At 56.2% G+C, this 23364-nt stretch overlaps 1 protein-coding gene and 1 long non-coding RNA gene across 16 annotated transcripts in view; one reads left to right on the top strand and one right to left on the bottom strand.

The window, feature by feature from the left end:
- The window catches only part of IQSEC1 (IQ motif and Sec7 domain ArfGEF 1), a 382440-nt gene that overhangs the window by 328015 nt on the left and 31061 nt on the right, over positions 1-23364 (top strand). For all 15 annotated transcript variants that reach the window (XM_034955853.4, XM_034955854.3, XM_034955857.3 and 12 more), the window contains 2 exons: positions 9943-10237; positions 15097-16346. In XM_034955853.4, the coding sequence (XP_034811744.1) occupies positions 9943-10237; positions 15097-16346 (1545 nt within the window). The remainder of the gene's footprint in view (positions 1-9942; positions 10238-15096; positions 16347-23364) is intronic.
- LOC129397376 (uncharacterized) overlaps positions 7295-23364 on the bottom strand; it is a 68013-nt gene continuing 51943 nt past the window's right edge. The window contains exon 5 of the long non-coding RNA XR_008624698.2: positions 7295-8986. This is a non-coding gene — a long non-coding RNA (uncharacterized LOC129397376). The remainder of the gene's footprint in view (positions 8987-23364) is intronic.

The raw sequence follows: 23364 nt of genomic DNA, 5'->3' as shown, positions 1-23364 counted from the left end.
GCGACCTCACCCCTCCTCCTCACCACCCGGTCATGTTCATCCAAACCCTGCCTGCCAGGGGAGGCGACCAGCATTGCTGGGCCTCATCTAGGAGGTCCTCACCCTACTGCTCCCTAGGAAGGACCTCAGGAGTCCATAAGTCCTTTTGGTCAACAGCCAGGCATCATTCTCCTAGAACTGCGTGCCAGGCTGTAAGGCTTTAGGCATCAGTGGCGATGCTGCCTCCGCTCAAGACCAGAGAAGTGGGTATGGCTGACCGGCACTAGAACAGCCTCCCCTGGGAAAGCCCTCACTGTTCCTGTCTTGCTGGCTACACCAGCTCTATGTCTCTTCTTTTATTCTAATTTTTTTTTTTTTTTTTTTGAGATAGAGGTTCACTTTGTTGCCCAGCTGGAGTACACTCCGAGTTTCACTCTGTTGCCCAGTGGTGCAATCTCAACTCACTGCAACCTCCGCCTCCCGGGTTTAAGCAGTTCTCGCGCCTTAGCCTCCCGAGTAGCTGGGATTACATGCTTGCGCCACCACACCCAGCTATTTTTTGTATTTTTAGTAGAGACAGAGTTTAACCATGTTGGCCAGGCCAGTCTCGAACACCTGGGCTCAAGTGATCCATCCTCCTCGGCCTCCTAAAGTACTGGGATTACAGGCGTTAGCCGCCATGCCCAGCCCTTTTATTATAATTTTTTTGAAAGTTTTTTAGAGGCAGGGTCTTGTTCTGTGGCCCAGGCTGGAGTACAGTCATGTCATCATAGCTAACTGCAGCCTTGAACTCCTTGTGGTCAAGGGATCCTCCTGTCCCAGCCTCCTGAGTAGCCAGGACTACAGGCAGGAGACACTGCTCCCAGCTATTTAAAAAATTTTTTTGGCCGGGCGCAGTGGCTCACACCTGTAATCTCAGCATTTTGGGAGGCCAAGACAGGTGGATCACGAGGTCAGGAGATCGAGACCATCCTGGTGAACACTATGAAACCCCGTCTCTACTAAAAATACAAAAAAAAAAATTAGCCAGGCATGGTGGTGGGTGCCTGTAGTCCCAGCTACTTGGGAGGCTGAGGCAGGAGAATGGCATGAACCGCAGGGGTGAAGCTTGCGGTGAGCCGAGATCACGCCATTGCACTCCAGCCTGGGCAACAGAGTGAGACTCCGTATCAAAAAAAAAAAAAAAAAAATTTGTAGAGATGGAGTCTCATTATGTTATCCAGGCTGGTCTTCAACTCCTGGCCTCAAGTGATCCTCCTGCCCTGGCCTCCCAAAGCACCGGGACTATAGACACTTGCCATCATGCCCAGCTAATATTTTAAAAAAATGTTTTGTGGAGACAGGGTCTTGCTACGTTTCTCAAACTGATCTCAAACTCCTGGCCTCAAGCAGTGTCCCACCTCGGCCTCCCAAAGTGCTAGGATTGCAGGCGTGAGCCACCACAGCTGGCCAACTTTATGTCCCTTCTTTGCACACTCGGTTTTCCTTTGAGGTCCATTTCTTTGTATCCTTGCATTCTGCTCCTTGGGGCCAGGCTAGCTCTTGGGGACTGCAGTCCCGAGAACATTCCAGAATGGGAAGGACTAGAAGAATGACATGGATTTGAATCTTGGCTCTGCTCTGTGGTCTGCAGTCCTGGGCAAGGATCACAGTGGGCCCTTCTTGAGCCTCCATTTTCTCATCTGGAGAATGGGAAGAGCAGTGCTTTCTTGACAGGCTTGTTGCAGGGGTGAAATCTGTGTACTTAGCTTGTGCTGGGCTCCCCCGTCGCATAGTGGCATAGTGGGTGAGCATACGTGTGGGTGACCCACCCCCAGCCACATCAGCCCAGAAAGACTGATTTTTCCAGACCCTGCTTGAACACCTGCACTAGCCCTTAAAGCAGCCCCTTCTTAAATTGCTGAACTGTTCAAAACTGCTAGCTGTCTGAAGCTCCTGCCCCTAGCCTCACAAACCTGCCTGTTCTCTCTGCACCAGGACCACCCTGCAGAGACCTGGCAGGGGTGGCGGCCACCTCTCTCCAGCTGTGCCGTCCCTGCTCTTGCTCAGAGGATGTTCCCCCACCCGCCCCCCAGACCCTGCCTGGCTGTGTCCCATCCCTCCCCGAGACGGGGGCATAGAGGTGAAGATAGCCCGGTGCAGAACAAGACCATCCCCTTCCTTCCTCTGGGTGACTAACCTTGGTTAATGTGGCCTAGGCAGAGAAGAGCCACAGAAAGCCCCAAGAGGGAGCTTGTGAGGGCTGGAAATGAATTGTGCCTGCCCAGTCTAGGCTCCCTTTCTGGAAATCAGAAACCCTGAAAGCAGAGTATAGGGGAAGCCATGAGGCCTGGAGGCGTGATGGGCATACGTACTTCAGGAGGCTGTTTTGCTCTGGCCTGTGCAGACTGCCAGGAGTCTGGCCTGAGGCTGCTGGCATGGACATTTAACCACAGACAGGCTTTCAAGATTGCCTGCTTCCTCTAGCATGGGGCCCGGCCCACTCTGAAGAGGGTGACTTTGCCATGTGATGTGGCCACCCTCTGGCCACAAGTGGCTAGGCTTATTTCTCTGATTTATCTCATAACTGTGCACCATCCCAGGACCCCTAGGCTCTGGACCCAGCCCTGTCCAAGCTGCCAGCAGCATGCTTTTCCCCTGAGCAGCTGGGCAGGAGAGGCATGGTGTGGGGTCAGGTCCCACACAACTCTGTCTTATACTCACAACCTTGACTTGGTGACTCAACTCTTCCATCCCTGAGTTTGTCATCTGCAGAAGGGAGCAGTCCTAGCTACCTCCCAGCGATGGTGATTGAGTTACAGGTCATGTATTTTAAACACACCCACCACGGCATCTTGTACCTGGCAGGTTTGTGGAGAAGTTGCTGCTGTATAATTCAGACCCGTGTATACTTGTGTTTGCGTATGTATATGTGTGTACATACATGTGTGTTTGCCCCCTCCGTAAGAAGTTGCATGAACACAATGGGCAAGTGTTCGGGCTCCCTGGCCAAGCTGCCCATATGCCCTTGGGGATGGGTGCCACCTTTCCGTGCCTGCAGGGTATTGAGAGCACTGAATGTGTTCCATATACAGCTTAGAACATCACTAGCCATATAGACATTCGCTATTACTACCATTGTCGTTGTCGATATTGGGGGTGAACAGTGGGTCACTGCTTTCATCTTGTACCCTCACTGGTGCCCAGAACCTCCCCTGGCTAACATTTTTCTTGAGAAAAGTCATTCATTACTTCATAGGCCATAATTAGAGACATCCGTGGCTGAGAGGCCACAGCCCCCCAGCCCTGACTCATTCCCTGGCGAGTCGGGACGTGGCATCCAACAGGTCTGGGCTGAGGGGCTGGGGTTGGACTGTCTGCCTTTCTCACCCATCCCCATGAGCTCCCCAGTCCAGGGAACAGGCCAGTGGAAGGTGTCTGGGTCCAGGTCTCCCTCCACCCTGGGGTCAGGCTCTCCAGCCTGGAGGTGGGTGTCTCGCAGAGAGGGTCCCAACAGCAGGCAGGGTGCAGGGCAGGTGACCCTGGCTTGGGGCACTAGGCTTGTCTGCCCTTCCTGCCTCCAGCTGCTGGGGCTTGTAGATCAGAGAATAACCCAAGACAGCCATTGAAAAGTGCTTTTTAAGAGCCAAGCACTTTCTTAAGGACCTCACTGTATTAATTAGCTCCACTAAGTCTTCACAGTCCTGTGAAGTAGATAACACTAATTACCCCCATTTTAGAGGAAGGAACCTGAGGCACAGCATTAATTCCTCCTGTGGTCACAGCTGGTAAGCAGTAGAGCTAGAATTCCACCCAGGAGCCTGCTTGGCCCCTTGCTTGGCAGAAAGGCTGGGTGGGGCGGGGCAGCAGGAGGAAACTCTTCAAGTTGTGATCTCTATTCCTGCGAGGTGTCCATTGCAACACTGTCCTATAGGGATCTAGCGCTTCACCCAGCCATGTCCCCACATAAAACACCACATACCACTTCCATCACAGGAAAACATGTTTGGAAAACTGGAGAAGGGGGAAGAGCTTGGCGACCTTTCAGTGACCAAAGCTTGGAGTCCCCAGTCTGGGAAAGGAGGGCTCACTGTGCCTTAGCACGTGATGGGCTCTGGGGCAGAGTGTGGATGCATCCACATGCAGCTCCAGGCCCTTACGTGCTCTCTGGCCCTGTCCTTGGCCTGTCCCACCACCAGGGGCCCATCCTGGACATACAGAACTCATCTCATGGGAAGGAGCAGGCCTCCTGCTCATGGCCATTCCCATCTTTGCTGGAGGCCAGGGCTTTGGGGGACGCTTGGGCAGTTGTCTCCCACCCTCACAGAGCAAGACTCCCCCATGGTGCAGATGGACTGCACACGAGATCAGGTGATCCCCGGGGTGGGGAAGAGTGTGTGGGGTGAGGGTGGCCTTGTGGAGGAAGTGGGGTTAAGCTGAGACCTCGGTGTAAAGATGGCAGACTCAGACAGGTCATATGGCCCTGGGATAGAGGCTTCCAGCCAGGATTGGAGTCCCTTGTACCACCTCTCTGACGGGTGTCTGACCTGCCGCAGCTTGCACACCTCCAGTGACAGAGAACTCACCACCTCCTAAGCAGCCCTAACCACATGAGAGTGTACTTCATCAGGTCGGGTATTGGCAGTCATAGTTCTCCCTGCAGGAGAAATCTCTAGCCTCGGCTTGTCAGCCTGTCAGAGGCTTGATGATGGGGATCACATCATCTCCCCGAGGCTGCTTTCCTCCCGGCTGCACAGCCACAGCTCTTGATAGGAGCATACTGTTATACTGCTTCCTGGCATACTGTTATTTGGCCTTGGCAAATAGAGTCCATCTCACATGCTAGCTGGGATCAGTTGTATGGAGTGCTGTGTTGGAAGGAGGCTGAGGCTTCATCCAAGCTCTTTAGGAGGGAGTCTGTGATCAATTAGCAATGTCTGCCAGGGAGGAGTGGGTAGGGCATGCAGGTGTCCCAGGTCTGCTGTCCCTGCCCTCAGGCTCTGGACTGTCTGTGCAGCCCCCAGACACTGTCTTCTGCTGTGTCTGAGAACTGTGGCGGGCAGCAGGGCTATTTTTGCTCCTGGCTTTTTATTCATGTTAGTGACTGGCTTCTCAGCCACATCATGACATCAGCTCACATTCATCTTATAGTCCACAAAAAATCCCCAAGGCTTTTTCATAAGAACAGCCATCAAACTAGATCTTTACCCCATTTTGATGTTATTTCCAGTGTGTGGATACAGAATTAATTTCAATCATCCCCTTGTCGATGCTCATTTAGGTTATTTCCAGATGTTTATAATCAGAAACAACACTGCTGTGGACATCCTCGTATGTACTGCTGCACACATTGGTCTTATTTCCTTTGCACAAATCTATGGAAAGGGGCTGGGCGGCAGCCACCTAACGCTCATAGAATGTTCCAGAGACTCTGAACTGCCAGGAATATTCAGGGACTTGGAACAGGTGCCTCGGCCCATTCCTTGGTCTGCATGTAGCCCAGGTGTCTGAGAGAGATAATAAATTCAGAGGCGCAGTTAAGGACTCACACTGGTGTGTTCACCAGTCCTGTTCAATGGGCTGGGTTTTTGGGAGAAGCATCCCCAAGGCAGCTACAGTGGGTGGTGAGATGTCGAGTAGCTGAGCTCAAGAGGTCGGGGCAGGGATATAGGAGCCAGTCTGGCTGTTCTCTAACCCAAAAGTCCCACCTAGAGACTCATGTATGCTGGTAAAATGTGACCATCACTTTATAGCCAAGCTCTGTCACTAGGGTATCTGTGTTTCTGCCCTAGAAAGGGAAAGGTTGACATAGGATAGTCCTTCCTGCCCCAGGAAGAAACTGGGTAGAGCTGAGTCCTAATCAGGAAGGTGGGGCTGAGAGCCCAGAGTGTTGCTGTAGAGCAAAACATCTTTACGAGTTCAGCCAGAAAATAGTCAAGCGTCCACATCATTTAAGTTCGATAACTTCCTGTCCTGATTTATACTCCTAGCCGCAGAGTCCTAGAGTGCCCATGGCTGCATGTACTTGTCAATACTGGGTATTTTCACTTAAATTATATTTTTATTTATCAGTTCAGATAAACTCAGAAAAGCCACTTTTTTAGGGTCTAATACTGCACTGCGTAGTTGCTGATTGGGGCCATCAAGAGGTGATGTCCTCTGGCTCAAATGGGTTCATAGCTATGTGGAAAATTCCACACTGTGCTCACTTTTGTCCACGTTTGCTGAAGAATCCTGTGGTGCCACACTGGTTGCAGTAGGATGGCCCAGCCATTTCTTTCTTTTGGGGTGGTTTGAAGTTGGGTTTGATTTTTTTTTTTGGAGTGTGGAAGGGCTGCCACATTGCACAAGCTGATGCTATTCAATAGACTGGACAGGACCCGGTGACAGATTGAATGGGGGCGTTTGAGTCAGGGGAGGGACTAAACTGATGACCCCCAGGACCCTGGCTCCAGGATGGAAGGGAAGACTGTGGGTGACTGTCAGACCTTCCCTTCCTGGAGAGGGAGGCCCGGCCACTCCCCAGCATGTTCTGGACCTGCTGACCCAGGGCAGCCAGGAACCCAGGAGTGCCCAGAGCGGAATCCTGGGCTGCCACAGGCCCAGAAAGTCTGCCCCAGGCCACCACCATTGCAATCCTATCCCCAAAGATACCCTGCCCCGGGGCCCAAAGCCACCCTGAACTACCAGCGCCAGGCACTCCCATCTCCTGCCCATTCTGAGTTCAGTGGCTGCCGCCTGATCTCTTTCCCCAACCCCCTCTGCCCCACACCGCAGCCAACTGGGAACAAAGGCCCCTCTCAAGTTCTCAGGCAGGCCTGGGCCCTCACTCACCCCCAACCATCAGGGAAGGATGCCCTGCTCTGCCTGCTCACAGTGGTTTCAGGCCAGGTTAGAAAGGGCTTGGTGAAGGGTGGAATTCCTTCAGACTTGAGGTGAACATTGCTTCTCCATCCTGGGTCGGGGGCAGCACAGTGAGGGTCCCACACTCCCCTCCCTGACGGTGCCTCCCAGCAGCTCAGCAGCAGCCTGTGGGCCACCAAGGGGCTTCCTGCTTCAGCTCCAGGGACCTGCAGGGAAACTGCTTGTCTGTCTCTGTGCTTCTGTGAACTTAGGGTGATAAGATTGTTTTGAATCCTCCTCTTAGGAGCGGAGGCCTGGCTGCATCTCTTTAAGGACCAGCCGTTGTTCCCTGTGATCTGTGCCTGGAAGCACAGATTTGGCGCCTGACTGAAGTGCTTCCAGTCCGGGGCGTGTGTGATGTGCCCTCGGGCTGCAAAGACGAGGCGAGCCGGAGGGAGGTGCACAGGCCTGGAGCAGAGGTGTGGGCTCTGGGGTCAGACAGGAGGGAGGTGCACAGGCCTGGAGCAGAGGTGTGGGCTCTGGGGTCAGACAGTGTGGGATGGGCTTCCCGGCGAGGCCAACGCTCCCCTGCGACCTGAGGCTCTGGGGCCTGAAGTCTGAGACGGGGACTCATTTGCTCCTTTGTACAGTTGATTAGGTTGGTGAGTGTTTATTGCGAGTCCCTGCTCAAAGCTTTAGCAATAGAATGGGAGGATTTTCAGATCTGCCTGTTCTCCCCCTCGCCCCCTACCAAGGCACACACACCAGGTCCAAAGGAGGCTGCTGTGGGTGGGGGCTGTAGGGGAGGGGGTTGGGAGACTCTCATGATGTGGAGAATCTCGAAGGGTGGTGTTCCTCAGACGGCTTGCAGGCATTGAGTCCAGCCCACCGTGTTACTGATAGGGAAACTGGGACCTTGAAGGGAGGGGCAGCCTGCCCTGATTCTCAATCTGATGAGGGCAGAGCCACAGAGGGCCCTGGGACCCCCTCTTCATTCAGGCTTTTCCTCAGGAAGACGCCTCTGTCATGGCCCAGCTCCTGGGGAGTAGGGTGGGCATCCCCTGCCTGACCCCGGAGGCCAGAGCCAGAAGTCATGTCCTAATCTGCAGGCTGGAAAGCAGGTGCCAAGATCTGCAGCCCAGCCCTGGCTCAGGGCAGAATTGGCAGCAAAGGGCCGTCACTCCCTACCACCTGGGCCACTGGTTGTGCCCTCTGCTCCAGGCCGCCTGCTGGGGCCCCCACTCCAGGCTTCACTGGAGCCAGAGACAGTCACATTCTGCACTGGGCACTGGGGTCCTGCAGGCCTCTTGAGGAGCAGCAGAGACAGAAGCAGAGCAGAACAGGGGTGGACCCACTGCCCTGGGTCTGAAGGAGGTCTGAAGGAGGCACCAGGAGGGGGGACTGCAGCTGAGTGGGGTCTGTGTGCCCATCTCTCTGCTGTGCCCATCTAGTGGGACCTCCACCCCGGCCCGTGGGAGCAGAGGGTCTTTCAGGGTCCTTCTAGCCCAGGGTTGAGTGGTCTGACAGGGACAGGGCACCTGGCAGGGTGACTGGATGTTGTGTTGGAAACTGTGACATAACTCGCTCCCTTCCCTGCTCGTCCTACACTGAGAAGCCACCTGCAGCGGAAACCAGCATCTGCACACAGTGAAAAGGCTTGCGAGTTCCGAGTCGGGATGAGCTCGTCAGCCCGCGCCGCATGGCCCCACCAGGGGCACTGCTCCCCCATGGTGCTTGGAGACATCAGAGAAATGTGTGCACATTGCAGGGACAGGAGGTGGTGAGGCGGAGGGGACCACCGGGTCTCAGGATCCCACCACTTGGGCTTGACCTCTGACTCACCTACTTCCTACCTGGGTCATCCTGGCACCCCCTGTAGGCCTCAGTCTCCTCACCTGAAAAAGGGGAGTTGATGATTCCTCTTTGTAGACTGCTTTTAAGATTTAGAGAAAATGTATATACAGCAATGTATGAGTTTCCAAATTTGCCGTGACACACACCACACACAGGGGCCTTCGACAACAGACATTTATTGTCACACAATTCTGGAGGCTGGAAGTCGGGGATCGGGGCGTAGGCAGGGTGGGTTCCCCCATGGCCCCTCTCCTTGGCCTGCAGGTGGTCTTCTCCTCCTCGGGTCCTTGCATGCTGCTCCCTCTGTGCGCGTCCGTGGCCTCATCTCTGCCTACAAAGACACCAGTCAGGCTGGATCAGGACACCCCAGTGTCCACAAAGACCCTGTTTCCAAAACACAGTCCCGTGCTGAGGTGGGGGCCAGGGCTTCAACACACAAATGTGGAGGGTATAGTTCACTCACAGCAAACACCAGCACAAGGGCTGGCCCCATGTAGGCATACAGTACAGAATCGCTTTTGTTAATTATTGGGGCTTTTCTTTTTTTTTTTTAGAGACGGAGTCTTGCTCTGTAGCCCAGGCTGGAGTGCAGTGGCGCAATCTTGGCTCACTGCAAGCTCTGCTTCCCGGGTTCATGCTATTCTCCTGCCTCAGCCTCCTGAGTAGCTGGGACTACAGGTGACCACCACCACGCCCGGCTAATTTTTTGTATTTTTTAGTAGAGACGGGGTTTCGCTGTGTTAGCCAGGATGGTCTCGATTTCCTGACCTCGTGATCTGCCCTCCTCGGCCTCCCAAAGTGCTGGGATTACAGGTGTGAGCCACCGCGCCCGGCCTTTTTTTTAAGTTTAAAATCAGTGGTGTATTTAATGCAGGTGGTAGGAGAAAAGGCGACAGAACTTGCTGAGTCAGTAATTGCTGAGCACCTGCTGTGTGCCAGGCACTGCTCTGGGCTCTGGGGGTGATCGGCGACCCAGTGGCCAAAACTGCTGTCCTCAGGGAGCTGGCATTTGCATGTGGATGATGGACAGTGAGCAAAATCAATGAGGAAGGTATATGGGATGTCAGAGGATGGTGCACTTCACAGAGAAACCGAACCCGAGTGGGTGGGGTGCTGAGTGGAGGGGTTTTGCAGGGTCCTGCCAGCTGCACATGTGGACTCAACCATGGGGTGTGAGAAGAACGGGCATGGGGGCTCCTCCAGGAGTATGGGGTCACGCCCCACGGCCCGGTGTCGTGTTCAGATTTCCCGCTTACCAGAAGCTTCTCACCTCTCTCTCCTCTGCAGCGTCGAGGGCGAGGCCCCCAGCAGTGAGACTGGCACATCCCTGGACAGCCCCTCAGCCTACCCCCAGGGCCCCTTGGTGCCCGGTTCCAGCCTGAGCCCGGATCACTACGAGCACACGTCAGTGGGAGCCTATGGGCTGTACTCGGGGCCGCCGGGGCAACAGCAGCGCACGCGGAGGCCCAAGCTGCAGCACTCGACCTCCATCCTGCGCAAGCAGGCCGAGGAGGAGGCCATCAAGCGCTCACGCTCACTCTCCGAGAGCTATGAGCTCTCCTCGGACCTGCAGGACAAGCAGGTAGGAGAGCACAGCCCCTCAGGCCACACATGCAAGCTCAGGGCAGCTCTGCCCACCATGTGTTCCCCCACCAGGCATGGTGGCAGATCTCTCCCATAGACTTGAGTTGGGGTGCATGTGGGCTAAGGCTGAGGGCTCTGCCCCAGTTCCAGCTCCACCTGTAGCTGCTCTCAGGAGCCTCTTGCCCCAGCTGGCTCTGGCTGGCGTGTATGAAGGACCTGGGTTGTCTGGCGTTCCTTCTGGGGACTTCCAGAGAGTTGTCTTCACATGAGGCCTTTGCCATGGCCCGGGTTCCATGACCCGCATGGCCCAGATCTGGGGGGCCATGATAGGTGTCTGAGCATGAGGCCCAGTGTCATCGGGACACACTGGGTACGTGGCCGGCCACTGAGGTTCTAAAGACCCAGGAGAGGGCTGAGGGAGGGAGGTCCATTGACAGCATAAATATCACAAGCTCTGGAAAGAACCCCATCGGCAGCCAGCCAGGGGAGGCTGCTTGCTCTATTCCTCCTGGCTCACACCTCCCTGCTCCTGTGGGAAATCCCTCCACTGAAGACTGCACCCCTCCCCCAGGGGCCTTGGCCCTTAGAGGTGGCCCAGACCCACAGTGTGCCTAGGGCTGGGCTTGAGGGAGGACAAGAGGTAGCCTCTCAGGGTTGAGCCAGGAGAGGAGAATCCTGGGGTGCAGAGGAAAGAGCGCGGCCCTGAGCGGTCCCTGGGGAGGCCAAGAGCTCTCGCTTCCAAGTCCCTCCAAGTGCAGGTGCACAGTAGGTGTTTGAATGAGGATCTGAGTGACTGAACAGATGGATGAGTGAGGGGGTGAGTGGGCCAGTGCATGGACAAGCCGCTTAGCAGTTTGAGGCTTCAAGAGAACCCGGGCTCCCAGGCAGCAGTTCTGCAAGCTTGCAGGGGCAGGCTGGGGAGGGCTGTCAGACTCTCCCCAGCTCCTGGGCACTGAGCTCTAGACAGCTCCTCCAGATGCCCAGGCAGCTGCCTCTGCCCCTGCTGGCCCCAGGGCCCTTTCCCGTCTTCCCAGACTCCATGCTGCAGAAGCCCCTGGCCTTCACTCCCACCCACACCCATCCTGTGGCCCCGCCCGCCCTCTGCTTGCTCCCAGATCTTCCTGGTTATCCTTTTTCTTTAAAAACAATTTTTGGGTTTTTTTTGTTTGTTTGTGTTTGCTGGGAGTATAGATTCAAGTTGGTCCCCTTTTTGTCCTTTAAGGAGTAGAGTTCTGGGCCTGGTGTGCCCCAACTTCCTAAGGGAGTGGTGCAGATACTGCCTGGGGTTGGGGGTCGTCCACTCTCTTGACAGGGAAGCCCCCATCAGCCCCTTCCTCACCTGGCTGTCGGTGCTGCCTTGCAACTTAGGCCGGACCGACACAGGGCAGAGCAACTTCGGTTCCTTTATCCGTGATGCCCAGATCCAAAGTGGACCACGATTTATAGTAAGAGATGTCTGCAACAGAGCCATTTAAACAGAAAGGAGGAAGGTTGGGACTTAATAGAGGCCTTTGAAGAGAATTATATGCTTACTGTGGGCCTAATAGGACTGCAGCTATTCATTTTCATTCCATGCATATTATCTGAACGCCCACTATGCACCAGACACTGTGTTGGGTGCCCATGACCAAGGCGAGGCCCCTGCTCTTGAGCTCCACTGCGGCACAGGAGCTGGAGAGGAGCAAGTTAGCAATGCAGAGGCAGTTGACTTCCAGAAAGTAATGCAAACTCTAGGGATTCTAAACATTGGGGAAAGAAATAGGGCAGCTACGGGAGGCAATAGCATTGGGTAAGGCTGGTTGGGAAGACCTCTCTAAGGAGGCATTAGAGCTGGCTGTCCCAGGAAGAGGCAACAGCTGATGTAAAGGCTGCCGAGTGTGTGAAATGGAAAGGAAGGCCTGGAAGAGGTACCAAAGAGGTAAGAGGGAGGAGGCGACATCAAGGGCCACTGAGCATTTGATGGTCCACTGAGCTTCCTGGAAAGCTCAGCAAAAGTGGGAATGGGACAGATTGCATGGGAATCACCAGATGAAAAAGTAGGGTGCCCGATTCCACGAGGAGTTTTAAGTCTGGATAACACAGAGTCCATTTTAGTGAAAGGAGCCCAAGGGCTAGTCTCCTGTGCTCTTCTGGCCCCTGACCCACTGTGCCCTCCAGTGGCTTTCTGTCCCTGAAGCAGGAAACTTGAGTGGGTTTCAGGTACTGTCCCTGTGTCATCAAGAAGTGACAGTTCTGCTTTGCTGAAGGGCATTCTTCCCGGTTCCTCTTCTGTACTGCTCAGAAGTTTCCCTTGAAGGGACAAGTGAGGGCCGGATGGGGGAGCCCTGGCCACGGGGTCGACTCCTCTATCCAGGAACCACGTGCCCTGGGGCAGCGGCTTCCCTCCGCTGAGTGTCTTGTCCTTGCTGAGAAGTGGGGTAGTGAAACCCCTCGGGAGAGCAGAAGCTGCTGTGAGGTGGCATGAGGGTATGGGGGTCCCCAGCACACATAGTAGATGAGCACATGTTAGTAGAATCTCATCCACTGGGTCCCGGGAAACTTTTCGACCGGGCCTGGCAATAGTTCCATCCCAGAAAGAAGAATGACCCACGGTAAGTTTGGGGACGAGGAAGAGTAGCCCCAGGTCCATGTGTGTCTCCCTGGGGGAGGAACTGCCAGGGGCTCTGGTGAACAAATGCAGAGCCCATTGCTGCCTTCCTGAAGTCCCTTCGCCCCCAACACACACAGGTTTGGGCAGGAGGTCTCAGGAAAACAGGGTGGCTGCGTGGTCTGCGAGGTCCGGAGCCAGCAGGTGAGAAGGCCCTGCGGGGAGCTCTAGGCCTGAGCTGGAGGTCCTTGTGCTTGTGCCGCCCACAAAGTACAGTGAGGGAAGAAAGGCTTCCTAGATCCCAGCCTTGGGCCTCTTATCGGCCCCGGGGGCTTTCTAAGCTCCACTCACAACCCAAAAAATAGAAACTTTCTGCTTACAGTTGTGGAAGTGAGGTCATTTCTTGGATGGCGTTCAGTAACAGGGCGAGAGAGAAAACAGACTGTGGCCTGGGATTGGAAAAGTCATTTTGATCTGCTCCCCTCAAGCCCCCCCAGCTCTTCTCCTCCACCCGGCCTGCTGGGACCACCCAGAGCCAGGCAGCACGCATGGGCATGCAAGGCCCTGCGTGGCCCTGAGCCAGCCTCCCTGGTGCAGGCCACAGCCTTCGATTTGCTGGACGTCTGTTTGGCATTATTTCAGTTCTGCGCCTGCAGCTGCCTGCTCTCCTTGACAGACCCCTCGCTCCTCGAGGGCAAGGACCTCCATGCCTCCCATTCCACCTCCAGGTGTGATGTGATGCCCAGCATGTAGTGGCATCTGGGACCATACAGGCAGGTGCAACGCTTTGCCTGGCTCCTAGCCCCACATCACATGCCCACGCCACCCCAGCACCCCAAGAGGCCTGGCTTGGCGGAGAAGCCAATTCCTTATCTTGGCCGCAAGAGTGTGTTCATTGTCCACTCAGGAGCAAGGTGCAGGGAGCGGCCCTCAGGGCCGTCCTTGGTCATGGGTGCCTCAGGAATTCAGGAGGTCTGTGTGTCCCACTGAAGCACCCAGGGTTCACCCCGCCCTCTCCCTGCATGTAGCTCACCCCTCACAGGAACGAGCTGTGTAGGCCAGACGAGCCATCAGGAATGGCAGTGCTCATGAGGGAAAGCCAGCTCCGGAGCCTGAAGGCCTCTTGAGTATGTGTTGAGTCTCTTCTCTGGGCCACAATTTGCCCATCTGTAGAGCAAGGGAGCTTGGGGGCTTTACGAACTGTAAATCCCTTCCCAGAATGCAGCTGAGGGTCTTTCCAGCCCAGCTGCCCCCGTGCTTGGCATGTGCCAGCCCTTGGCCTCTGTCTCCCAGGCTCACCACAGTCATAGGAGGCAGGTCCCAGCACTACCGCATTTAATAGATGAGGAAACCGAGGAACTGCATGGGCTCAGTGCTTACTCTGGGTCACCCAGCTACCAAGGGGCATAGCCTGGATTAGAACTCAGGCACCTGGCCTCAAAGCCTGCTTCTCAGTGCGGCAAACCCCACAGGTCTCCCTGAAGCTCAGTGACCCCTCTGGCCACAAGAGCTGCCTGGTTGATGCTGTGGAAAGGAAATGAGTCCAGAAGCCTGTGGGCCTTGCTGGGATCTTTAGCCTATCTGTTGAACTGTGCATACTTCTTCCAGGGTCTCCAAATGGGTTTCGTTAGATGGCATACCTCAAGATGCACCAGGGCCAGGGGCTTCTGTGACCCAAGACACTGGGGACACTCAACATAGTGTATCTCACTGCCTTTTAAAGTTTCTGAGGCCCTGCATGGTGGCTCACGCCTGTAATCCCAGCACTTTGGGAGGCCGAGGCGGGTGGATCACCTGAGGTCAGGAGTTCAAGACCAGCCTGGCCAACATGGTGAAACCCCATCTCTACTAAAAATACAAAAATTAGCTGGGCGTGGTGGTGGGTGTCTGTAATCCCAGCTACTCGGGAGGTTGAGGCAGGAGGATCGTCTGAACCCAGGAGGCGGAGGTTGCAGTGAACCGAGATTGTGCCATTGCACTCCAGCCTAGGTGACAGAGCGAGACTCTGTCTCAAAAAAAAAAAAAAAAAAAAAGGTCTGAGAGAGGAAAAACATGGTTGCACTCATTTTAACTTGGTGCTTCTCTGTCCAGTTTGACCTCGGGACTCATATTTTGCATAAGCCCACCAGCATCCCTCAGCAGTTGCTTTGACCAACTTTGGGACCTTCCCAGGTCGCACAGCCACGTGGCTAGGAAGTGGGAAGGAGTTTGGTTGATGTCACACTGTGCCTACATGCAGTGCTGTTCTCATTCTCCTCTCCCACCCGCAGGTGGAGATGCTAGAACGAAAGTATGGGGGGCGCCTGGTAACCCGCCATGCGGCCCGCACCATCCAGACGGCGTTTCGCCAGTACCAGATGAACAAGAACTTCGAGCGCTTGCGCAGCTCCATGTCAGAGAACCGCATGTCACGCCGGATTGTGCTGTCCAACATGAGGATGCAGTTCTCCTTTGAGGGGCCTGAGAAAGTGCACAGCTCCTACTTCGAGGGGAAGCAGGTCTCAGTGACTAACGACGGCTCCCAGCTGGGAGCCCTGGTGCCCCCTGAGTGTGGTGACCTCAGCGAGCCGACCACCCTCAAGTCTCCGGCCCCCTCCAGTGACTTTGCGGACGCCATCACCGAGCTGGAGGACGCCTTCTCTAGGCAAGTGAAATCACTGGCCGAGTCCATCGACGATGCGCTCAACTGCCGCAGCCTGCACACTGAGGAGGCACCGGCCCTGGATGCGGCGCGGGCCCGGGACACCGAACCCCAGACAGCCCTGCACGGCATGGACCACCGCAAACTGGACGAGATGACGGCCTCGTACAGTGATGTCACCCTGTACATCGATGAGGAGGAGCTGTCGCCCCCTCTGCCCCTCTCGCAGGCAGGGGACCGGCCGTCCAGCACCGAGTCGGACCTGCGGCTACGGGCTGGGGGCGCAGCCCCAGACTACTGGGCCCTGGCCCACAAAGAGGACAAGGCTGACACGGACACGAGCTGCCGGAGCACGCCGTCGCTGGAGCGGCAGGAGCAGCGGCTGCGGGTGGAGCATCTGCCGCTGCTCACCATCGAGCCACCCAGCGACAGCTCTGTGGACCTTAGTGACCGCTCGGAGCGGGGGTCACTCAAGAGGCAGAGTGCTTACGAGCGCAGCCTTGGCGGGCAGCAGGGCAGTCCCAAGCATGGTCCCCACAGCGGCGCCCCCAAGAGCCTCCCCCGGGAGGAGCCTGAGTTGCGGCCCCGGCCCCCCAGGCCCCTGGACAGCCACTTGGCCATCAATGGCTCAGCCAACCGGCAGAGCAAGTCTGAGTCGGACTACTCAGACGGTGACAATGACAGCATCAACAGCACGTCCAACTCCAACGATACCATCAACTGCAGCTCCGAGTCATCGTCCCGTGACAGCCTGCGGGAGCAGACGCTCAGCAAGCAGACCTACCACAAGGAGGCCCGCAACAGCTGGGACTCGCCTGCCTTTAGCAACGATGTCATCCGCAAGAGGCACTACCGCATCGGCCTGAACCTCTTCAACAAGTGAGTACCATGGGTGACCCCTCAGTGTGGGCAGCTGTGGCTTGCTGGGCCTTGGCGGGTGGGCGTGGCTGCATCCTTCCAAGCACGGAGCTTGAGGTCCAACGTGGCCTATGAGCATAGGAAGCTGCCACACAAGGTCAGTGGCTAGGACGGTGCCAGCCTGTGCGCTGAGGCCTAGCCCCTCCTGGGACTGCTGGTGGGGATGGCAACACACACAGGCTGAGCAGGGGCAGAATGGGAGCTTTCTGTGCCGAAGCAACTTGAGTCCCGGGCCCTTCCGTCCCATCCCCCGCAAGTCCGCCATAGCAAGTGGGGTATGTTGGGCCATGCCTTGCGCAACTTTGGATGTCAGGCCTAGGGGTGATGTGGGACACAAAGGCCTTTGAGCAGGGTATGACCGGTTGTGTCAGTGGGGGGCAGGGGCAGACAGGCGAGACCCAGGGCTGTGTCTTGTGGGGGATGCAGGCCAGACCTGAGGCCATGTCTGGGGGTAGGAGTGCTCAGGGGCAGTTGCTGGCCAGACCCAGAACTGTGTCCTGGATGGAAGGAACTCAGACAGATGCAGGCCAGACCCAGGGCTGTGTCTGGGGGTCTTGGGGAGATGCATGAGTTGGGTTCATGGAGTAGCTGCTCCCCAAGGGGGTCCTGGAAAGGTGCCGTTGACCATCCTGAGAGCAGATCCAAGGAGCGATGGGTATTTAAAACAGACTATTCTTAGCACAGCCAAAAATAGCAAGAGGAAGGGGAGGAGGGCTGAGCACTTGGCCTGGGGAACGTGCAGGCTCCTGTCCAACCTGAGATTTCTCGTTATTTCCACTCCCTGGGCCACTGGGATTTGGCCTCATCAGATGCTGGCCTGGCACCAACTCCCCTGGGCTGGTGGTTCCTGACACACATCCGGGGAGCCAGGGGCAGACGACAGTTTTCCCAGGAGGTCAAACTAGGGTGATGAATGGTGCAGTGGGACCTGGCCACCTCAAAGCCAGTGCCTGAGCTGGCTCCCTGCTCCGTCTGCCCCCTGTTCTCTCTTCTTCTAGACTGGGGGAGATGGTGCTTTTGAGCCATTCCTGGGACACATGGAAGCACTGTCTTGGGATGTCAGAGAGGCCTGTCTCAGGAAGAGCCTCTGGGGAATGGTGCATTCACTTGGGGCCAGTAAGGGGCAATGGCTTACTGGTTTGCTCAGCTAAGAACAAAGAGTCTTGGACATCTCACATCTACCAGGATGCTCTCTCCTGAGCCTGTGATCTGCCTGTGGCTTGCTGCAGAGTACGGCTGCTCTCACTGCTGCACAGGCCACGGCCGGAGCAATGCACTGGACAGGGGAGGGTTGCATCCTGCTGGCCCACCTGACACAGTCCCTGAAGTCTGTCCCCACTGCTCCTGGGCACAGCCCAGCTCCAGGATCATCTCTCGACCCAGGCCCATGTGCCCTAGAGGGGAGGCTGGGATAACCAGGGGTCCCTGCAGAGTGGACAGGTGGAGGCCAGCAGTGGGGAGACAGGAAACCAGGAAAAACCACCTCCCTCAACCAGCCAGCTTTGGTCTGTGTAGATTCTTTCTTATTCAGTTAACTTTTAATTATCTGTGTAGCGCGTGAATCCATTCTTCACAGAAAATGCATGCCTTGCAGCTCAGGATAACATCCTCTCGGACTCAGCATGTTGCAGTCTCTCCTTCCAGATTTTTTTCCCATGCATTTGTGTGCACTTCTAGGAACTCTAGACAGCCATGGTTAAGAACACAGCTCGGGGCTTGCTTGCCTGGCTTTAAATCCTGGCTGTCCCCCATCGTATCTCTATGTCCTTGGGCAGCATAACCCCCCGTCCCACAGTGGCCGCATCTGTGAAATGGGCTGATGCCAGGGGCACCCTCCTCCCAGGGCGGTGAGGGTAAAGCGTTGGTCTGTGTGAAGTGCTGAGAGCAGGACGTGGCACAGGATAGGGCCTTACTATGTATTAGCTGCTACTGTTGGATCCTTGCTGACATCACTCAGGGCGCGGGACTGTGACATTGTCTTATGAGGGTATCGCTGGGCTCTACACACAGGCTGTCTTGCTCCTGTGTGCTGCTGAGTGGTAGTCCCCGCCGTGGCTATAGGTTATTTGGCCAGTTGCTTCTAGCTTTTCATAACTAGCACTAGTGTGACAGTGGTTGTGATCCTTACACACACACCTGGCAGGCCTCTAGATCATATGGCTGGAAGTGGAATTGCTGGGTCTTAGCTAGGCAGGTTTTTAGTTGAAGGAGGAACTGCCCTTTCCCTTCCCTTTCTTTGGCCCTGCGCCTGTGTACCACCTCCACTTCTCTCCCTGCGGGGTGGTATGTCCCGGCCTTTGCCCGGCCTCCAGCACAGCTCTCAGTTCCCGCCCCTTCCTAGCAACGAAGCAGTGAGCGTTCCTGGCACAGGCCTCTGTCTGGGGGGACGCCCCCTTTAAGGGAATCATGTACCAAAGTGGGAGAGCCAGCAGCAAGCGGGGAGAAATAACAGAAACGAAGCCTGAGAAAGTGGTGTAGGTTGGTGGGGAGGGCATCCCGGGGGCTGCCGAGGTCTACCAGGCCTCCAGATGTTCCTCTGGGCATCTGCCGCTTACTCCCAGCTGGCCCAGCTGACAGCCACACAGCTGATCTGGCTGGCGGTGCTGTGGGAGGGCAGGGGTGCAGGAGCCAGAGGCAGGAGGGTTTCAGTCCTGGCTCTGCCACCTATCAGCTGTGGGACCTGGGGCAACTCCCTGAACTCTCTGAGCCTCACTGCCTGCACCTGGAACATGTTTGTGCAGTGGATGGCAGCTGTTGTGGTCAGCGAGGGCTTCTGTGTCCAGAGTGAGTGCCAAGGGAAGGGAGCTTCCAGGGCTGGGCTTTAGGAAGACCCAAACAGGCATTGTGATGGGCCAAGCAGTCAGAAATAACGAGAATAGCTAATCCTTCCATGTGCTGACGGTGCGCCAGGCATGGTTCCCAGGGCCTGTCACGCGCTAACGCACGTTACCCTGTGCAGTGGGTGAGCTGAGTCTCACATAGTTGGTAGACGACTAGGGACGTCACACCCTGGCCACTTGGCTCCTGAACACATCCTCTTAAAATCCATGATGTAGGAACTGCTACCACAGGTATCCCTGGGCTCCCTACCTCCTCACTGGGTGACGGATCTGTAAACTGAGTCCAGGAGGCAGAGCCACACCATTTGTGGGACGCCATGCAGCCCTGCAGCACGTGGAGCTGGGACAGATGCCCAGCAGGGACCTCACTGAGTCTGTCACCTCCGCATTGGAACCCCCAGCGTCTCCTGCTCCTGTACCTGGTACACGCCGTCGGGGGTACGTGCCTGGCTATGTCCACTTTCTGTCTGTCACATTCCTCCCTGGAATGAGCCCAGGTGACCATGTCACAGGTGAGCCACACCAGACCTCTCCCACCTCTGCAAGAGCATCCTTGGCCCCAGAGCTGCTTCATGATGACACGGGCACCCTCAAAAAGGAGTGAGAAGCTTGTCTCTGAGAAGCATGTACGCAGGGCTTGGGTGGCCACCTGGTGTGACAGTGTGGTTGGACTACTTGGCTAAGAGCTTTTCACAGGGGCCTCTGAGGCCCTTCCAGCACAGGGCCCTGTACCTGGAGGCAGCCCCCTTCTGTGGACCTGGCCTCCCCTACACTCGGCGCCCAGCCCCTGGGGCCCAGCAGCCTCGGGTCCCATCCACCTGCTGGAGCTACTGCAGAAGGGAGGCAGGGGATGCTGTCACTGGGATCCTGCAGGGAGCGTGGCTGTTTCACCCTTCCAGCGCCCCCAGGGGGCCATTCCCCTCCACCTGTGGGAACAGGGCTCAGAGAGTACCCCTGATCTGCATGCTCCAGCTCCGTGCTCCTTGTGTTTAACGTGTCTGCTGTCATTGATAAAAATAGCAGTGAGCAGAGCCGGCCTGTGCAGAGCCTGGACCAAGCGCCAGGCCCCATGCCGAACACCTTCCGCCTATTGTCTCACTGATTCGCCACAGCCATCCTGGGAAGCATAGGTGCAGGCAGCGAGGCTGAGAGCCCAGGCCCAAGCTCAAGGCCACACACCAGAAGTGCTGGGCCCAGAGGATGTGCAGTGCTGCTCCCGTAGCCTGTGGTGCTGATGATGGAAAGGATGGGCTCTCTTAGGAGCACTTTGAGCTGGGTCTTTGGAGGTTGGGACCCCTCTCCCCTGTGGCCTGTGGCCCTTGATGTTACCTGCAGCCCAGGATCCCGAGCCCTGGCCTGGGTCTGAGGTGGCTGGTGCTGAGCCTTGGAGAAGAAGACAGTGCCAAGGGAAGCCCTGCAGGTGGTGCTTGCCACACTTCAGAGGGTGATTCTCCTGCCTTCTCTCTGGGATCAATACCAGGGAAGCCACTTGGGTTCACGCTACCAGAAAGTGCGTGTAAAAGTCAGAGCTGGTGGAGCAGGCAGCCTCCGGAGGTGGCGAGCTTGCTGGCCCTGGCAGTGTGGGAAAGGCTGGAAGTGGCACCTGTCTGCAGGACCCTAGGTTGCTGCATTGGAAGGGCATTTTCAGGTGTGCAGGGACTCTCCGAATGCTGAAGTTAGTGAGTCTATCCTCACCCCCACAAGCAGTTAACAGTTACCAGGGCTCAGACCTCTGACCACGGAGATCCTCGGGCACTCCAAACCCTGTGTTGGTCTCTGCATTAATCATGGCCTTCTCTGTTGCATGTGACAGGAACTCTATCAAACTGGGTTAAGCAAAGAGGCTTTACTGGTTCATGGACCTGAAAAGTCCCGGGTATTTCTTGGCTCCATCTGGCTTAGGGTTGGCCCTGCCCCTTGCCAGATCCTCCCTGACCCAGGGCAGGAGGGCCATCAGAGAACCCCAGGCCTGTAGTCTGACCTCAAGGCAACCCCAGTAGGAGGAAGAGAGATTCTCCTCCCCTCATCGGCTCCTTCTGGCTCTTGTGCCTCTCCCTGAACCACTTGGGCAAGCAGGATGCAGGGCTCTGACTGGCCTGGAGCAGAGAGTAGAATCTGCCCACTAGGTCTTAGGGCCTGAGCTGGAGGGTAGGCTGGGAAACCTGGGGGCTGAAGCTAGGTGCTTGGGCATCCATCCACTTCCACATCTCTTAGGCATCCTGAACAGTTAAAAAGGACTGGAGCCAAGCACAATGGCACATGCCTGTGGTCCCAGCTGCTTGGGAGGCTGAGGCGGGAGGATCACTTGAAACTAGGAGTTTGAGGCCAGTCTAGACAACATAGTGAGACCTGGGTCTTAAAAGAGAGAGAGAGAACCCTTTTCTGGATCCCGCACACCCCTGCTGGGAAAATACCAGGGTAAGCACTCAGTGCTTTGCTCCAGCAGGTAGGTGTTCCCCACGTGCAATCCACAGCCTTGCAGCGGCTCTTCCTCAGAGCCTCACACAGCTCACTCTTCCCACCAGCAGCTCAGCTTGCCGCTGAAAGACGATGAGAGATGCGTGTGCAGGAGGTGACTGGTGCAGTCTGTGCTTACCTGTCACACTTGAATCTGAATCATCATCTGATGTGAGGAAAAGCTGGCTCACCCAGCTTTACAGGAGGCAGCTAAGGCCAGACCTGGGAGCACACAGCAGGGATGGAGCCAGGAGGCTCCGACTACACTGCCTGCTGGGGCATTTTAGAGGGCAGCAGGGCCGGGGGTACAGAGGTGGGTCAGGTATAGATGGTGAGAATGTTGCAGGCAGCACCTGTTAATGCTGGGTCCTTACAGGGTGGAACCAAGAAGAGCTAAAGAAAGAGTAACGGGTATACACAGAGGGACTGTGGGGATGGGGTGACTGCAGAGTTGGACGGAGTGGATTTTCAGCAGCAGGAAGGGCATCCGGAGGGTAGAGGGAATTTTTAGGGATTTCTGGGGCAGAAGCGTGGATTATAAGTCCTGGCACCCATCATCTTGCTGGGCAACCTGGAGCCAGTTTTTTGACCCTTTTGTGCCCCCATTTTGTTACCTATCAAGGCTTTTGCATTGGCCGTTCCCTCCACCAGGGACCCTCTTCCTGGCTCTCTGCCCAGGCTCAATGCCATCTCGTCAGGGTGGGCTTTCCTGCCCGTCCTCCTGCCCCTTCCAGCTGAAGTCGATGCCGTCCCAGCTTTCTATGGCATCACCCCGGGTGAGTTCTTCTAGCCCAGGCCTCTCCTTCCAGCTGTGAAGCCTCAAATGGTTTCTGAGGCCTGAGGCATGGTACGTTATGAGTACGAACTCATGGATTCTTCACAGTAACCATTGTGTGAACTGCTGTCATCCCCATTATACAGAGACACAGAAAGGCTAAGTTACTCACCCTGGGTCGCCCAGCCAGAAGTGGAGCTGAGACGGAAGTGTGGGCTTCTGACTCTCCCAGCCATGCCCCTGATGCTTGTACTGTAGCATATTTCTGTATTCTTGGACTTTATCTCCGTCTGTATCCCTCTCTAACTAGAAAGCGTGTTTTTTGAGGATGGGGACCATAACTGTGCTAGCATAGCACCTAGCCAGGGTAGGTGCCCAATAAATGTTTGTGGAATGAATGAAGGAGGTGGGTGTCCATAGGGGACCGCACAGCTTCCCCCTTGAAGTGACACAGACCCCTCAGCTCACAGTTCAGTGGCTGAAGCATGTCCTGCAGCCCTCTCCCCAGGGCAGGCGGGAAAGTAAAGCCCTGCCAGGAGAGGAGGTGGTGGGGGTCCAAGGCCACACCAAAGGCCCACCTTCGACCTGTGTGATGCTTGGCAGACCTTGTGGAACTCTGTGAGGCAGGGCACAGGTGGATGGAGAGCTCACCACCCAGCAGGGCCACCAAGGACTGATTGGGGAAGGAAGGGCTTCATTACACGGGCTAGGAGTAGGGGAGGGTAGCAAGGTCCCAATGGCAGGGGATTCCCACCAGTAAATGCCCAGTGCCCTGGCCGTCTGCTGTCAGGGAGGCTGTTGAGGGCCTGTCACTCCTGCAGGGAGCTTTGCGGAGACTCCCAGCCCTACCCTGGAGCCGGCCCTGGCTGTACAGCTGCAGCTCCTCCCTAGTTCCCCTCAGGTCAGC

Source organism: Pan paniscus, chromosome 2 (assembly GCF_029289425.2).
Source record: "Pan paniscus chromosome 2, NHGRI_mPanPan1-v2.0_pri, whole genome shotgun sequence".
NCBI classification, from domain to species: Eukaryota; Metazoa; Chordata; class Mammalia; order Primates; family Hominidae; genus Pan; species Pan paniscus.
The sequence above is the reverse complement of the archived record's forward strand: the minus strand, read 5'-3'. Positions and strand labels throughout refer to the sequence as shown.